We start from the raw sequence: 18,270 nt of genomic DNA, 5'->3' as shown, positions 1-18,270 counted from the left end.
CTGTGCTGATCCTTCCCCCACTTGGTCTTTTCCCAAGATGGCAGCTCTGGGATCAGCTGAGCATCTTGAATTAGAAAGCACTGGATTTCTTGCTTCTACTACAAATTCCCCAACTGTAAGCCCTCCAACCTTCTAAATATTCCTTTATATGTGGTTCAGAGTTCTGGGACCATCCCCTGAGCCTGCTTGGTCTGGTATTCTGTGTTGTTGCTGACGGAGCTCCTCACTGCACTTCCACCCTCTCTGCCATTTTGTTTGTTCTCTAAATGCCATAATTTGTCTTTGCTATTTTGTCAATAGAATGAGCAGATTAAATGGGGAAGATTTTCACTGGGCCTCCTGAGATTTTGGGAATATTGCCAGTTTAGATGCTAAGTCAGGTCAAAATAAGCTTTGTTATATTCTGATAATTAAATTCACAAACCACATAGGCTAAGAATAATTGCCAAATGGAACTTTAAAAGGCCTCTTTATTTCTCCAGGGTCCCCAAGGATGTGAGGAGAAGGCCTCCATTTCCAGCTTTGCCTCTAGATGTCTCCCTTTAGCTAGGGACCATTTGCATGTTTTTAATTTCATCTTTTAACATTTTATTCAGTTCTAAGAAACTACAGACGAGAGAATCACTTCTTAGACCCAGATTGCACATTAAAAATCAATTTACATGGAGGTTATTGAAGTCATGGTGAATAAATTTGTGTTAAGAGTCTAATCTGCAAAAGTTGGCTTCACCCTTATAAATGGGCCATTACATACTGTTATTTTGACTTTTATTTATAAAACCTTCTGCAATAGCATATGAAAATTGTATATTTTTTGTAGTCCTCTAGATTTATAAAGTTTATAAATGTAGAAATAAGCAAGTTGATAAAGAGGAGTAGGAAAGAAAGTAGATTCTGATGGAAGTTTCTAGTTAACACTGGGTTAGGGGTGGAATCAACTCAATGGTAGTGGGTTTAGTAGGTTGAGCGAGTATTGATGGTGCATTGGGTAATTTGCTTGTCTGGGGGGAGAAAGATGTGGCAGTGTGCTTCTGTGAAATTTACAGCTCTTAAAACTCTGTGGGGCAGTTCTCCTCTCTCTTGTAGGTTTACCACATGTTGAAATTACTTCATGGCAGTGGTGTGTAGGTAGACAAGTAGGGCCAAGACTCGCCTTTCCTTAAACATTGGCATTTGCTATTCATTTTAGCCCTTGTTTTTTCCTTGGAAGAATTTTTCAGGCTGCTTTTTGCTCTTTTTGATGAAGCTGGAGTAGCTTCAGTTGAAATTTTGTTGTTTCAACTATAAGAACTGATCACTTCACAAATGATAGAAAAACTTGTTGGAATCGAGGGATTTGACATAAATTGTCATGAATAGCACAGCTGCAGCACTGTGTCTGCCAGAGTTAGAGAGCTGCTTCTTAGAATTTTTGTGTTTTTTACCTCATCTTTGAATTTGATGATTTTGGGGGTCTGATTCCCATTCTTTTAATGAGTATTCTTTTTTTTTCTTTTTGCTTTAGCAGGATTGCTGCAAAAAGACTGTCTTCCATCTTCGTAAAGATTTGTTAAGAACAGATTACTCTCTCAGGTTACTTTAGTGTCTTAATAGCTGTTGTGAACTAGGACTATGTTGTGTAGTTCTTGATACCAAATATGTAAAAGTATTTTAAGCCAAAATGTGCTTTTTGATTGTCAGCTAGTTTTATTATAATTTGAGATTCCATTCAGTAAATGTCAAAGACTCCTGGTATGGCACTGTAGAATCAGCACTAGACTGTGAACCACAAGATTGACTGTGGTTCCATGGAAATCCATCAGCTGCTCCTTCAAAACCCTATGCAGAGTCGTTATGCATCAGAACCAACTCAGTGACACGTAACAACATCTCTTAATAAGTGCTTTGATGCTGTAAAATTGTTTAATTGTAAGGCAAGCATGTCTTTTGTCATGGAAACTCTAGTCTTTTAACTGTACTCACATGTTTGGCACTATTTGGTATCATTTTGACAATTTTGAAAGCATCTCCTCTGCTCCAAGAGCCTCATGAGATATGATAGGCTTGCTGTTTCTTCTCTGAAAATTGAAAATGCATAGTGCTGATAGTTTCTGCATGCATTTCTTAGAGCTATTTCCTATCTATAAGAACATAATAAGTCTGTAAGTGCTGCTTGAATGAATGGGCAAAGGAACATGAGGTAAAGAGACAAAACAAAACATTGAATAAATTGCTTTTGAGCACTTACATGTATCTTTATAGAACTTTCATAGTCTAGTTGGGCTGTAGACACACAAGTAAATGCTACAGTGCAATGTATTATATGCTACAGTGGAAGGACAGGGAACCATAGTCTTACCCAGTGGTATTATGAAAGGCTTCTTGAGGTGTGGGGGTGGAGGTGGGGGTTGGTCCTTAAACTTATCCTCAAGGAAGACCTTGCTTGGTTGAAGACCTTTCTAGAAAACAAAACCCCAAAGCAGTTGCTATGAAGTCTACTCTGACTCAAGGTGGCCCCTTATGTGTCAGAGTAAAACTGAGCTTCACAGACTTTTCGTGGCTGTGACTTTGGAAGCATATCACCAGGGCTCTCTGCCAAAGTGCCTTTCCATGGGTTTGAACTTCCAATGTTTAGTTAGTACCCAAGAGCTTAACCATTTGTGTCACCCAGTGACTCCTTGCTCAACACTGTTATTAAGTGCTGTCTAGTTGGTTCCAACTAATAGCAACCCTGTATAGGGTTCTGAGGAGCAACTGGTGGGTTTGAACCAAGTGACCTTGGTGTTAAGAGTCCAATGCTTACCCTACAGTGCCATACCAGGATTTCTGGTGAGGTACATTTCAGACAAGTAGAATGTCAGATATAAAGAATACTGAGAAAGAAAGATTGAGTATTGAGTTGACTTTTTAAAAAAGATAACTGTCATTAGCTGAATTTTTTGTAGAAACTATAGAGTCATGAACAAGATAATTTCACTGTGATCATAAACATAACTGGTTTTCAGTGGAACCTTTCTACTCTTTCTTGGTTAAGTAGCATTAATGACAGATCATCCAGATCTGAGTTCATTCTTTTCTTTTGAAGCCAGAGGAAAGAAAAAGAGTACTTTTTCACAACTATTCATTACAGTAGCTTCTGGTTATCAAAGGTCTACAATAAATACATACACCAGAAATTTTACACATACCATTTAGTTTCCTCCACAGTAACTCTGTGAGGTAGGTAGGATTTATCCTTATATATAGATAAGAAAACTGAGATTGAGATGGTGAGGAATTTGCTACATAGTTAAATACAAGGGCGATTCAGAAAGTTCGTAGAACAATTCCATTATCTTTTCATTCCATTTTTCCTCAAACTTTTTTGAAGCCCCCTGATAAGTGACAGAAATGTATTAAGAGCTCAGGGTTGTGTGACTCCAAAGTCTGTGCTCCTTCCACTGAATACAATGTTAGCAAAACCCTGTAGTTTGGCTCTTCTGATTCTACAAGGAAATAAGCTTTCAAAAATATAGAGTCTGACTCAGGGTAGTAGCAGATAAGATCTGATCTATAGGATGTGCCAGAGTTACCCCTTTGACAGTCCAGTGCAATTTGGCTTGGTTGGAGGGTGATGAGGAGCCACTGGAAAGAGATTGGATGGCAGCATGGCATGCCCTCTGGCCGACTTTCCTTTCACCTGGGAGCGCTGTGCCAGGTAGGGTAAAGAATTACCCGGCTTTTAAGAAATTTAGAGTGGTATAGACATAAAATTACAAAGTTGTAGGCCAAACATCTCTCTATGGGTGGTAGAGATCAAGAGTGAAATTTAACATTGCAGAAAAGGAAGTGGCTCGTCTGGGCATGATTTTTGCCTTTTGCCCTTGTAACATTTAGAGTTTAAGAGACCTTGCTGCGAAGTATTTCTGTGTGGTGACTGAAGGGTATGCTCTCTAATGAGTACACAGGCCTGAAGGAAGCCTTAGGAGGAGAGTTAAATGCTATGTTCTTCCCTCAGGATATACTTTGTGGCTTAAGACATGACTCCATTAACTGTTTATGTATTTTATCAACATCTGTAACATTCTTGGGTGAGACGTTTCCAAAAGTAAAGGTGAATGTCCTTTATTAGAAGGCCCACAGTTTTTCATTCTTGTATTAGCAGTGGGAAGGTACCAGTAGAGTCTTTTGAGTTCTGCTTAGAGTCGACTGTCAGCCAGAACTATTCTGGCATCTTAGGTTTTTTTTGTTAATCGTTTCTCTTGAACTTCAGTGACTTTTTTTCCCTCTTGGTGGTACAGATTTGACATTTATAAGAATGACTTACTGTAATTTAGTTCCTGTAGTCTATAAAATTATAGACCTGTAAAATGGTTCCCCTTCATTCAATCTATGGAACAGTAAACATTATCCTTTCTTCTTTTAGCCACTTTCAGAACTCCCTCTAGCTCATTTGAATGAAAGAAATTGAGGCACTTTTCATGAAGAGGTAGATTGGTGAGTCACTCCCTGCAGGGACTCTGCTTCCAGCTTTTTTGCACCTTACATCTTGTATCAGTTAAATGCTTAGCTTGTCATTCTGATGCATTTTTTTTGCCACATATTTCAGTTTTATACTTTCTGATCAGCAGGGTTGAATATCTCCCTGGAAAGGATAAAAAGTTTTAACCCTTTTGTCTTCTGAGGCAGGTGTGTCATAAAGTAAGGAAGGACACTGGCAAACAGTTCATTCTTTTTGTTCCCTTTGCCCTTGTTTTTGACTGTTGTCATATCAACTGACCTGACTCCTGACTTAATCTCCCATTTTTTACCCCATCCTTCAGAGAAGTAGCAATCTATTGTGAAATATTGACAGCTTGCCTAGCCGTGAACCTGATCTGGAACGGCCTAACAAATAAAAATAATTGAATTTACCATTTAGTGCTTTTGATTGATTTTATAGTATGTTGTTGTTGTTAAGTGCCATCGAGTCAGTTCCAACTTATAGTGACCCTGTATAGGGTTTCTGAGAAGCAGTTGGTGGATTTGAACTGCCACCTTACCATTCAAACTGACCTTGTGGTCTAATGCATTATCCTGCAGTACCACACCAATTCTTAGGTTAAAAGATAGCTCTAATAAGAGGGTATATTAAGTGCAGTAGAGACAAATATTTGCTGAAAAGGAAAGAGTTTTCCTGGAAAAAAACATATGTATTACATGCAGATATCCAAGAGACAAGAGGTTTCTTGCTATTGATGCTAACTTAGTTAGCATCTCTAATAGATGATCGAAAAGATAACTTCTATTCTCTTCACAGGTTCAGGTTCCCAGAATTCTGTTAATTAAAAAGGTCAAGTGTTTATAGCATTGCTTCCACACTGGGGGCCAGGAAAGGATTGTGCGGAAGCTTCTGTCTCTGGAGAAAGTACTCCTAAAGGACTCAATTTAGGAAATACGTTATAAAATAATTTTTAAATTCAGAGAAGATACCTATTTCGGTTTTGAAAATAAATATATCCTTTAGTTTTCTATAATCCAAAAGGCAGTTCCTAAGGAGTATATGATATTAATGTCTATATATGGCACTGTAGGATAAGCACTGACCACAAAGTCGGTTTGAATCACAAGGTCTGCGGTTCAAACTCATCTGCTGCTCCTTAAGAAACCCTTTACAAGGTCGCTGTGAGTCAGAACCGACTTGACTGTACTCAACAACAACAACATAGTAAACTTGGCCTGTGACAGGACCTCTGCTCTTGAAAAAGCCCAGTCACTGTATTTAAACAGGAATGAGGGAGCTTTCCCAAAAGGTGACACATTTGATTGAACTTGAGTCTTTCCTTAGAACCGGCTTTCTCTTCTCTTCTTCTCTCTGAAATGTTTCTGACATCATGGATTTGGTTTCTAATCTTATTTTGCTGTGCAAGCTGCAAAAAAAAAAGTCAGGATTTCCTGACTGTTCCTCTGCCTCTGATTACCCTTTTAAGCAATGCTGATTGCAGGAAATTGCCATGGTGCAAGGCGGTGTCACAACACACAGTGATTACAGCGTGCATGATGGAAGTAATCACATAGATGAAAAACCTGCTGGCTCTGCAGAGGGGGTGCTTGCTTCTCATCATTTGAGTTTAAGGGTTTTGAGTGAAAGAAGCAAAACTAGTATGAGTGAGGCTTGTGTTGCCCGTCATTTTGCTCATTCTGAATCCTTGGAGACAGAACCCTGGAATTCTGTCCAGGGCCTCAGTCTTTGAACGAGCTTGACTCTAAGGAAAAACAAGTTGTTGCTTTTTATCAAATGCATGGTCCCCTATGTCCATGACTATAAAATAGTGGTTGAGCATATCAAGGGGAAAGATGTTTGAATATAAGTGGAACAAGCAGGGGCAAACAAAATGAGGAGGCCTGAACAGCTCTGACCAAATCCCTTTTATCATTCTATACTTTGTTCTACAGAATGGAAAGAGTAATTCAATTCAAAATAGCACTTTTTAAAATTATTTAAACAGCTCTATGTTCCTGTTCTTATTGTTATTAGGTGCCTAGAGTTGGTTCCAACTCACAGAGACCCAGGTGGGTTTGAATCTCTGACCTTGTGGTTAGCAATTCAGTGTTCCTAAGCAATTTAAATTATTTGGTCAAATATTAGTCTCATTTGGGCACAATATAGTGGTTGTTGTTAAGTGCCCTTGACTCGGTTCCAACTCATAGCGACCCTGTATAGAGTTTCCAAGGAGCTGCAGGTGAGCTTGAATCGCCGACCTTGAGATTCAAACCTACCTTGGAGTCCAGCATATTAACCTGCAGCACCACACCAGGTATAGTTGTTAAGTATGGAAAATACAGCTAAATATTTAAAGCTTCTGATAGCTACGAAATCATGACCAATCCCATTCTCATTCCATCTTCTGCTCTTGTGCTTCCCCTGTGTGGCTAAGAGCAGGCTTCTGAGCCCTCATTCACTTGAGTTACAGGGTCATCCCCATAACTGAAAGCATATTATGAATGAAGCACTCCAATAGGTGTGGGACGCATTCACTGATGGTGTCTTGTCTGCTTCCCCAAGGTACAGAACCCTGGTACTTCTATTTAATTAATGGATTTCTGAACTTCAATATCGCCTTTGCTTTGGCTCTCCTGGTCTTACCACTGACTTCTCTGATGGAATACTTGCTGCAGAGATTTCACGGTAAGTGACACAAAAGATAATTAGTTTTTTTTGAGGGAAAGAGAGAGTAACAATTGATACTAAGAAGTGAAAAAGAATACTACTTACTTTATTCCCCATTTTCTAATTGAGAATGATTGGTTAATTGAATTTTCAATCTATATTTGTAGGTTATTTGAACCTATGTGGAGATTTGGTTAATTACTATGAATTAAACCAACAGAGGAAGGCTCTTTATGTCCCTTCAAGTGAGGAAGTCAGTATAATTTATAGAACCACCAAGGGAAGCAAAAACATTTATAAAATCTCAGGGGATAACAAACCAATTTGGTATCTTGTCTTGTAATGGTGTGTGTGTTAACTTAGGTTGCTTAGAAAACACAGATAAGCCAGACTAGAGGCAAATGTTCTTTGGGAAATTATTTCAACCAGAAAATGAGAAACAAAACTATGCAGGGTTTTCCCCAAAATTTGATCCTGAAGTAGGAGATGCTTTGGACTTCCTAAGAAGTGTGTCTCTTCTTACTGTTGCATTTTGCTTCTGTGTTTGCCTTATTGTGCGAAGTTTGGTTTGTCATGATTTTGTTAGCTCTGATTCTATCTTGCCCACCCAGTGGGTGCTTTCTCTTTAAGTTGTCATAATTCTCTGGATATCTAGTGCTGCGATTTCTTTTAGGAAGATAGGTTTGAGCAGAAATTCATATATGCTCTGGAAAGAGATTTAATTTCAGATTTTCAGACTGATTTGGATGAAATAGGGTTAATTTCCCCCCATGCCACTCCCATTTTGCTTTTCTGCTATTTATGGTTTATAGAATTCACTGGGCTGCAATATGATAACAGTTTTCATAGTTACTTTTGTCTTTTGTTTGCTTTTGGTACTTTTTTTTTCTTTCTTTTAAAAAACCCTGAGTTTTTGGTGACAGTTTATACAGCAGTTTCGATTCCCATTGAAACCATTCTTCCAAGTCTTATTCTGAGACATTGGTTACATTTGTCACATTATGCTAACATTTTCATTATTTCTGCTTCCATTGACCTAGCTTCCCTGCTCCCTCTGACCTTCTCATCTTTACTTTAGAGTAAATGTCCACTGTTTGGTCTCATATTCTTAAATAGATGATTTTTTTTTTTCTCCTTTTTTAAAAAGGAGCACTATACACATGGGTGTTATTGTTTATTTTATAAGCCAGTCTTTCATTTAACTGAAAAGTGATCTTTGGAAATAGTTTCAGTTCAGAGTTTAAAGGGTATTTCAGGGCAATAGTTCAGGGGTTCCTCTATTCTGGCCCAGTAAGGCTGGCTTTTTTTTTTTTTCCTTAAGAAATTGAATTTTGTTCTATAATTTTCTCCTGGTCTCTCTAGGACCATCTGTTGTATCCCTGGTTACAATAGTTGGTAGTGGTAGCCAGGTCCCATCTAGTTCTGTTCTCAGGGTTGATGAGGCTGTGGTTCATGTAGGCTAGTTTCTTCTTTTGAGTTTTTGGTTTCTTGCTTTTTTATTGCAGAATGGTGATGGTTGTGTGCCATGGAATCAGTTCCAACTCACAGTGACCTCGTATAGCATTTCCAAGGCTGTAAATCTTAATGGGAACAGAAAGCATCATTTTTCTCCCCCAAAGCAGCTGGTAGATTCAAGATGCTGACCTTGTGGTTAGCAGCCCAGCTCATCACCCACTACGCTCCCAGGGCTCTTTTGTTGCAGAGTAGTAGAGACCAGTAGTTGTATCATAGATGGTTTGCACACTTTTAAGACCCCAGACACTACTCACTACCAAGCTAGACTGTAGAGCATAAACTTTGTAAACCATGTGCTAAATTGACTTAGATTATAGCTCTAAGCCTTCAAACCCTGTAAATCAATCCTACAAGGTGTTTGGTTATGTCTGTGACTGTTCCTCCTATCTGCTTTATTATGTATATGAATTGATGCAACTTATGCAAGCAAGTAATATGCCTACAGACAGACACACCTAAGTGTGCACATGTGTATACATACATTTATACTTTACTAAACATATACTACCAGCTGTTCCATGGGAAAAAGATGAGGAGTTCTGCTCCTGTAAAGATTTACAGCCTCGGAAACCCTGTACAGGGTCGCTATGAGTCGGAACCGACTCCATGGCACACAACCACCACCACCATACACATATATACAGATACAGTCAGCCCTCCATATTCATGGGTACCGATCCACATCTAAAGAAATAAAAAGGCTCCTGAAAGGCAGTTAAGTGAAAGTTTGCCCGGAACAGATGCGGGACTCCCCACCTCCAGCCTGGGACCACCTCTAACCAGCTCTTTAGGCACAATCTCTTCTCCTCCGGGACCATCTTCTTGGCTATTTCATGTTACCAGGACCAGTTAGGCACGTTTGTGTGTGTGTGTGTGTGTGTGTGTGTGTGTGTGTGTGTGTGGTTAGCTCCAAATCATCAACCAACTATGAAGCTCTCAGATCTGTCAGAATTATTCCACTGAAGCGGAGGCTGGCATCAACCATCTGGTCAATCTGCATCTGTGGGCATCTTAAACCTACCTCTCTCTGGACTTCTGTTTCGATTGATTGTGATAATGTGGCCTTGGAAAGCATGGGACATTTCTTCCCCAAGTTGGCAAAGGAGAAGCACAAGGTTGCCGAGTGTCTCTTGAAACTGCAAAATGAGAGTGGCAGCCGTACTCTCTTCCAGGACCCGCAGAAAGGAGGCATCCCAAGATGCGTGGGGATGAACCCTGGACGCCATGGACACCACCCTTGTCCTGGAGAAAAGCCTGAACCAGTCCTTTCTGGAGCTACCCACATAGACTCCCACCTCTGTAACTTTCTGGAGAAGCATTTCCTTGACTAGGAGGTAAAAATTATCAAGATGATCCATGACCACCTACAAACCTCCACAGGTTGGTGGGCCCCCAGGCGGGATTGGACAAATATCTCTTTGAGAGGCTCTCCCTCAAGCACAACTAGGAGTCTTTGGAGCCCAGAAACCTACCTGTGAGGGGCCTTCAGCATTCTACTGTCCTCCTCAGACCTTCTGCCCGAACCTCTCCCTCCAGCCACAGAGGCAGCATCACCACCACCCTGGAGACCCTCTTCTCCCAAGCTGTGAAGAGAATGAAAAGATAAAACTTTTTTTTACAGAAAAAAAAAAAAAAAAGCAGTTATGTGATCAAAGCATTCCTTCAAAGAAAAGCTAAGAGGGAGCATAAGGTGCTATTTACATAGAAATTACATTGCATTAGGTATTAGAAGGGAGTCCTGGTGTGGCACTGTGGTTTAATGCGCTGAACAGTAAGATTGGTGTGAACCACTCCTCAGAAACCCTATACAGGGTCATTCTGAGTCGGAAATGACTCGATGACATTTCTAATAACCACAACAAGTTATTAGAAGTAATTTAGAGATGATTTAACGTATGCAGGAGGATGTTTGGGTCAACCCACCAGCTGCTCCTTGTAAACCCTACAGAGGTTTGCTGTGAGTTGGAGTTGATTTGATGGCACTTAGCGGCAACAACAACATTTTATATGAGGGTCTTAAGGATCTGTAGACTTTGGTATCTGCAAGGGACCTGTGGATATCGAGAGGTGACTGGATATCTCTTTGCCTACCTATGTAACCACTCACACATTTTTTGGATATTGATCTTCAATTTTATCTTCTTTTTGTGGCTATGTGTGTAGTGTAGTTACCTGTCTCTGGCATCTGGGCAATGCAAATTTTATAGAATGAGTTGGGGAGTGGTCCTTCCTTTCCTGTTTTTGAAGACTCTCAATAGACTTGGTGTCTCTGAATGCTTGGTAAAATTCTCCAGAGAAGTCATCTGGGCTGGTGCATTTTACTTTTTTTTTTAGTTGGAAGTTTTTTGATGGCATCTTCAGTCTCTTCTTTTGTTATGGATCTTTTTAGATTTTTTACATCTGTTTGTGTTTAGTTAGTTAGGTAGTGTGATTCTAGAAATGTGTGCATTTCTTTTAGGTTTTCAAATGTGTTGGAGTACACTTTTCCATAGTCTTCTGTTATGATCTTCTTTGTCTCAGTTGGATTTGCTGTAATGTCTCCATTTTAATTCCTTATTTTCATTATTTGTGTCTTCTAATTTTTTTTTGTCAGTTTGTCTGTGTATCCTTTCAAAAAACCAGCATCTAGTTTTGCTGATTCTTTCTATTGTTTTACTATTTCATTGATTTCAGCTTTGATCTTAATTATTTCCTTTCTTCTGATAGTTTTCCCCTTCTTTTGCTCTTCCTTTTTTATTTGTTTTTACTGTTGGATTAAATTCTTGATTTTGGACCAGGGGACTTTTTTCTTAAACATAACCATAATGCCTCTATCCTATAGAGATGAACACTAATTCCTTAATCTCAATTAATACCCAGTTGACATTCACATTTCTTAGATTGTTTTAAAAATAGCTTTTTACAGTTTGTTTGTAATAGGATCACATTGAACTAGGTGCTGTGTTTTATAAGCTTTTTAAGAGTTCTGCCTCTTTAGGCTGCTAACTGTAAAGTCAATAGTTTGAATCTGTTTGCTGCTCTGTTGAAGAAAGATGAAGCTTTTGTCTCCCATAAAGATTTGCAGTCTCGGGAACCCTATGCAGGGTTGCTATGAGTCAGAACCAACTCGGCGGCACACAGTGACCACCAGCACCCTTCAATTTCTTTAAAAACAGATCATTCATCTTGTATAGTAGCCTACATTCGTGATTCAGCTGCTTGTTTCATTGGGGTATTAACTTTTTTCTCCATTTCCTGTATTTCTTACACACCGCTTATTTATATTTTTGAAAAGTAACTTTTTTTCCTGAATATAAAAATAATGTATCCTGTGGAAGATTAGGAAATGCTAACGATAAAAGTGAAAATGTCAGGGTGTTCAGCTTTTCTCAACAGAATGAATCCAGTTTGGGTTTTGAAATGTAAATGTCCGTACATGTCTGCCTCCTAATAAAATGAGTAGTGTGTGTGTGTCTTTTTCATTATACTTTTATGTGCTTTTTATCATTTTTTAAACAAAAATATAAGGAAGCAGAAAATAAATACCCATTATCTTAACTTCTGTAGTTACAATTTTATGGAGGACATTTCAGAATTTTAAGTCATTTTTAAGAATTTATGTATATATATATATTTGCCATTAGTTTATTAATTTTTTTTTATCATGACTTTCTTTAACTTTAAAAATTTTTTGTCTTTTTAAAAAACTTTTGATTGTGAATTGAGTGAAGGTTTACAGAACAGATCATCAGTTTTATATCCAATAGCTGAGACACACTTTGTTTCATCTCAGTGATTGAGGTCCCCTCGGTGTAACATCACTTCTCTCATTTCCTCCCTATGTTTCCATTTCTCCTTATTTCCCAACCCTTCTGAATTTGTTCCTTAGGTAGATGCTGCCATTTTGATCTCTAATGGTTGGTTTCTTTGGTGGGTGTGCATACCTCATTAGTGTTGGTGCCCCCTTCTACATACTATCTACTGCTTGGCTGAAAACTGAGCCACGAGGGTGAGTTCTGTTCCAGACCTGAAGGGTGACCCAGGGCCTTAGTCTCAGGGTTCCACCAGTGTCTTTGTGACCAGCAAGCCTGGATGAGGCTGTATTTTAAAAAGTTATATATTAGCCTTTAGGATACAGAAAAGAAAAAGACTGTTCAATGATAGAAGATAAATCATTTTTTTTTATATAATTTTGAAAATTCCAACTTAAAATATTTTTCTTGGAAAACGTACAAAATTTATAGCCTAAAAACTCATAATAAAACCCTCGAAAGTTTAAGAAATAATCTTGTTATTATTCAAGAATATTTATTCATAAACAATTTATGCAAAGATACAGATGACCTAAGAATACTAAGTTAGGCATTGCTCAGACAGATCTTGATTTGTCATTTAAACTTGCTTGCTGTAGATATGATGGGCACCAGGGGGCGCTGTGTATCTACCCTCTGAGACACTGCTCATTCTCATTAATATAAGCACAGTAGGAGATGCCTTCACTGTGGGTTGCAGGCTTATTACTCAGTGTTCATGTACCTAACCACAGGAATTTTCCTGCAGGTGCTTGAGTCTTCATGTTCATTAAATTCTTTTAATTCTTTCACATGCTTTAAGTACATTTTTGGTTCCAATTTTGGGATTCATAGTGTGTGTATGGGTATTGTGGGAGAAGAGAGGAGACTTAATGAGTAAGTCTTCTTTGAAGAGTGTTTTTAGTTTTAATTTGAAATAAGTTCTTTGTCATTTGTGGTTGATGAGAGACTTTGATGGGTTTGATAAACCATCTCTTTTTCTTTGATCTATGGCTATTGAACAGACCTATCAGTGTATAGGTAAGAAGATTCATTTATTAAACAGGACATAGGAATTAGAACCCAAGAAATAAATGTGTATTATGCTTTTGATAAATTTCAGAACCTTTATTCATAGTTGCAGAACTCATTACAGGGAGAAGACTTCTGATAGTGTAGTGGTTACGAGTCGAACTGCTAACCTCAAGGTCAGCAGTTCGCAACTACCAGCTGTTCCACGGGAGAAAGGTGAGGCTTTCTGCTCCCGTAAAAATTTACAGTCTTGGAAGCCCTGTACAGGGTCACTGTAAGTTGAAATCGACTCAACGGCACTTAACAACTTACCTATTAACCTTTCATTTGTGTTCAGTTCATATTCTATGTTGTATCTCCCTCAGATTTTGGATCTTTGCGGGTAGCTACAGAGTATATTCCTCTTTCTACGTAAGGTCTGTATTGCATTGGAGAAAAAGTGTGAATACAAGAGTTGTAACATTTACGGAATATTCCTAACTCTAAAATGAAAAGAACATTTAGAGTAAATATGTTGTTTTGTTCTAATATGGTGAAAGGTGGATATTTTTCTGTCTTGCAGTTCAGAATTTAGGCCACCCATATTGGCTTACCTTGGCTCCAATGTATATTTGGTTTATAATTTTCTTCATCCAGCCTCACAAAGAGGAACGGTTTCTATTTCCTGTATACCCACTCATATGTCTCTGTGGCGCTGTGGCTCTTTCTGCACTTCAGGTGAGTTTCAGAGAAAGGTGTAACCTTTTACTTTTAAACAACTGCTTGCAAAACCTAAGGACAAATTACAGGATGCTTCCAGCTAAGATGTTTCATTCATAACATTAAAACTAATACAGACCATATTACTGAAATTTTATTATTATTTGCTTAACTGTTTATCAAAATTTTTAGTTGCTGATGACATATTTACAGATGTGTTATAATTTTTCTCTGTTGCTAACAAGAATCCAGTTGCTGTTAAAAATTATTTTTTAAGTCATTGTATGTTATGGGTCCACTGCAGAATGGCAGCACCTTAGCAGAGCTAATGGAATGTCTGTTCTTTAATTGCTAGATCAGAATTTGCTCAGGTTTTTGGGATTGCCACTTGGTAATCCTGGTTTACCACCTGTCTAGGCCAATTCCCTGTCAGACCTAATCTTTTAATATCTCTGCATTTATAGCCTTAACAACCTCCAGACTCTTGACTTCTTCCATCTTCAGTTGGCAACAAAAAAGTAATTAGTGTTATGCTTTTGTTTTTTTTCTAACTAATTTTATTAAGGCATAACTCACATACCATATAATTTTCCCACATAAGCTATACAATTCAGTGGATTTTTATATATCACAGATATTTGAGAGCAAGTTAAAAAAAAAAAAGGATTGATGCAAAATCATTAGAATCCTTTATTAAACAAAAATGTCCAAGTGTGAAGCTGTTGTGCCTGACTTCTTCTGATTTCACCAAAGGGAAAGAGATTCAAACTCAATTATCAGCCCAAGGCCGATTCCTATGAGACAGAGGTCAGACAAGCCTCCTTTACCAGTGTGACACCAGCCATTCCTCCCATGGCACTTTCTGCTTCTCTGCTGGCTTCTGTAATTTGTTGCAGTGGCCACACAGAGCTCAGAGATAATACTCACAATTTCAGGGCTTATTAGGGAAGTTAACAGATTCCAACTCAGGATCAGAAACATTTTGGATACAGTTCTTAAGACATGATCATTTCTCAGCTGGGCCTACAGGCTTGCCTGTCTCTGATCCTCATGCAGCTCCTTGGCTTTTTCCTTGCCTGTACAATGTTACAAAACTCTTTTAGCACTGCTGATAAATGCCCCACAGGTACTCCACGCATAAGTATCCTTGATCCAAAGGCACTCAGCTCTAGCTCTCTGGGTCAGTAAACCTAACACCCCTGATTAAGTGCCTGGAGGCAACTCACTCCTCCAATAAGCCTTCTACCAGAAGTCACTCAGTTTTCTCATTCTGTGGGCTGGAAAGTGACTAGAAGAAGTGACGTAAAACAGCTGAAAATAAAATTTCAAAGCGCAGCTCAAGAACAAAAAGTAAAGTATGAAATGTGCAAAGTCCTGGAGTTAGAACTCCAAGAGAAAACAACATGTGCAGCATTTCTCAATCTGAAAGAGCTGAAGAAACATTCAAGATTTGACTTGCAGTATTTAAGGATCCAATGGACTACTTATTGAGTGACACAGAAAGCATCGAAAGTAAGCGGAAGGAAAATACAGAGTCTTTATACCAAAAAGAATTGGTCGATTTTAAACCATTTCAAGAGGTAGCATATGACCAAGAACCGATGATACTGCACTGAAGCTGCATTAAAGGCATTGGTGAAAACCACAGATCCAGAAATTGATGGTATACTGATTGAAATGTTTCAATGAACTGATACAGCACTAGAGGCATTCACTTGTCTATGCCAAGAAACCTGAGAAACCAATTGGAAGAGATAGATTTTTATGCCCATCCAAAGAAAGGTGACCCAACAGAATGCAGATATCATTCAACAATAATATCATTACTGTCACATGCATTTGCAGCAGGGAGCATCCAGAAATTCAAACTGGATTCAGAAGAGAATGTGGAATGAGGACTATCATTCTGATGTCAGATGGACCTTAATTGAAGGCAGAGAATACCAGGAAAATGTTCACTTGTGCTTTATTGAATATGCAAAGGCATTTGACTGTGTGAATCATAACAAACTATGGATAACTCTGTGAAGAATGGGAATTTCAGAATACTTAATTGTGTTAATGTAGAGCTTGCACATACACTAAGAGGTAGTCATTGGAACAGAACAAGGGGAACTGATGGTGTAAAATCAGGAAAGGTGTGCATCAAGGTATATATACCCTTTTACCGTATTCATTCAGTGAGTATGCTGAGCAAATAATCAAGAAAAACTAGGTTATGCAAAGAAGCAGGATTGGAGGAAGACTCATTAGCAACCTGTGATATGCAGATGGCACAACCTTGATTGCTGGAAGTGAAGAGGACTTGATATACTAATGAAAATCAAAGACTATAGCCTTTAGGATGAATTGTACCTCAATATAAAGAAAGCAAAATTCCTCAAAACTGGGCCAATATCTGTTTTGTTGTTGTTGTTAAGTGCCATTGAGTTGGGTTCCAACCCATAGTGACTGTATAGGGTTCCAAGGAGCAGCTGGTGAACTTGAACTGTAGGCTTCCCAGTTCAAGTGGACTTTGCAGTCCAGTGCATTAACCAACACTGCCACACCAGGACTCCTAAGCCAATATATAGCATCATTATAAATGCAGAAAAGATAGAAGTTGTCTAAGACTTCATTTTTCTTGGAACCACAATCAACACTTAATGGAAGCAGCAGTCAGGAAATCAAATGATATATTGCATTAGGCATATCTGCTTCACAAGGCCTCTTTAAAGTGTTCAAGAGCAAAGATGTCAATCTGAAGATTAAGGTGCACCTGACTCAAGCCATGGTATTTTCAGTTGCCTCATATGCATGTGAAAGTTGGACAATGAATACTAAAGACCGTAGAAGAATCAGTGTATTTGAATTATGTTGTTGGTGAAGAACACTGAAAGTACCATGGACTGCCTGAAGAACAAACAAATCTGTATGGGAAGAAGTACAGCCAGAGCGCTCCTTGGAAGCCAGGATGGCGAGACTTCGCCTCTTGTGCTTAGAATATGTTGTCAGGAAGGACCAAGCTCTGGAGAAGGACACCATGCTTGGTAAAGTGAAGGGTCAGCCATAAAAATGAAGATCCCCAACAAGATGGATTGACATAGCGGTAATAATAATGGGCTCAATCATAAAACAATTGTGAGGGTGCTTCTGGACTGGACAGTGTTTCACTTTGTTGTGCGTAGGGTTGCTATGAGTTGAAACTGATTCAACAGCACCTTACAATAAAAACAACAGTCTTGTTAGGGTCTTTCCCCCAAAAAATCCCAGCAAAACAGTGACTTCCTAGAGGATCTGCTGGTCCACTTAAATTGAAGGCAGAGAAATCAGCTCAGAAGGTTATGATAACTGTTTCTGTAGACTCTTCCAAAGGGGTAATCTTGATAGATTTTCTTAAAAGACACAGGGCTATCACAGGGGCTTATTAGGAAGAAGTTTTAAGAAAATTGCATTAGTGAGTAAAAGGCCAGGAACGTCGTGCCAAGGATTTTTCCCTCATCATGACAATGCACCTACTTGTTCTCCAAGGGTAGCAGGAATTGTCCCTATGAAAATTTCATTGGAAGAATTTACCCTATCCATGCTATAGTCCTGATCTTGCCCCTTGAGTCCCTTGAGGATGTCAAAATTGCCATTTGGACGTGATATAAATTGAAGAGTGCAGAATTCTCTGGGAAGGGTTAAAGAGATGAAAAGACCACCTTCAGAAGTATACAGACCACAGATGGATGCTATGTAGAGTACAATATGTGGTTCTGTAAATTATTTGATATGGCTCTTCTAGCCTGTCTTTGTAACTCCCACCTAGGGACTTTGTTTATTGTTAGGGTTATGATTAGGACTAGGATTAATGTGAGGGGTAAACCTTGGTCTAGTTTTTAGGCTTAGAGTTAGGTTTATTTTTATTTATTTTTCTCTTGAAATCTATTTGATTTCCTCTTCATTTGAAAGTTCTGTAATTACTTTATTCCCTCTTTTAACTTTATTTTTGTTATTATTATTGCAACTGTATCTCTGGTTCTCTCTTTTCAGTCTTACAGGTCTGTTTGACTTTGCATACTTTTATATATGGATTGAGTCTAGGTGATTTTGTCATGTATGTTTATCTCAGGTTGTAGTCTGCTGTGGTTGGTTCTCTGACCACAGAACTGCCTTTAGTATTTT

General features: G+C 38.6%; 1 protein-coding gene across 1 annotated transcript in view; it reads left to right on the top strand.

Moving 5' to 3' along the window:
• Positions 1-18,270, top strand: part of ALG9 (ALG9, alpha-1,2-mannosyltransferase) — a 154,535-nt gene that overhangs the window by 48,352 nt on the left and 87,913 nt on the right. The window contains exons 9-10 of the mRNA XM_006833967.1: positions 7,004-7,126; positions 13,988-14,142. Coding sequence (XP_006834030.1) covers positions 7,004-7,126; positions 13,988-14,142 — 278 coding nt within the window. The remainder of the gene's footprint in view (positions 1-7,003; positions 7,127-13,987; positions 14,143-18,270) is intronic.

The sequence above is a fragment of the Chrysochloris asiatica genome, unplaced genomic scaffold, assembly GCF_000296735.1.
Source record: "Chrysochloris asiatica unplaced genomic scaffold, ChrAsi1.0 scaffold00008, whole genome shotgun sequence".
Taxonomy (NCBI): domain Eukaryota; kingdom Metazoa; phylum Chordata; class Mammalia; order Afrosoricida; family Chrysochloridae; genus Chrysochloris; species Chrysochloris asiatica.
The sequence above is the reverse complement of the archived record's forward strand: the minus strand, read 5'-3'. Positions and strand labels throughout refer to the sequence as shown.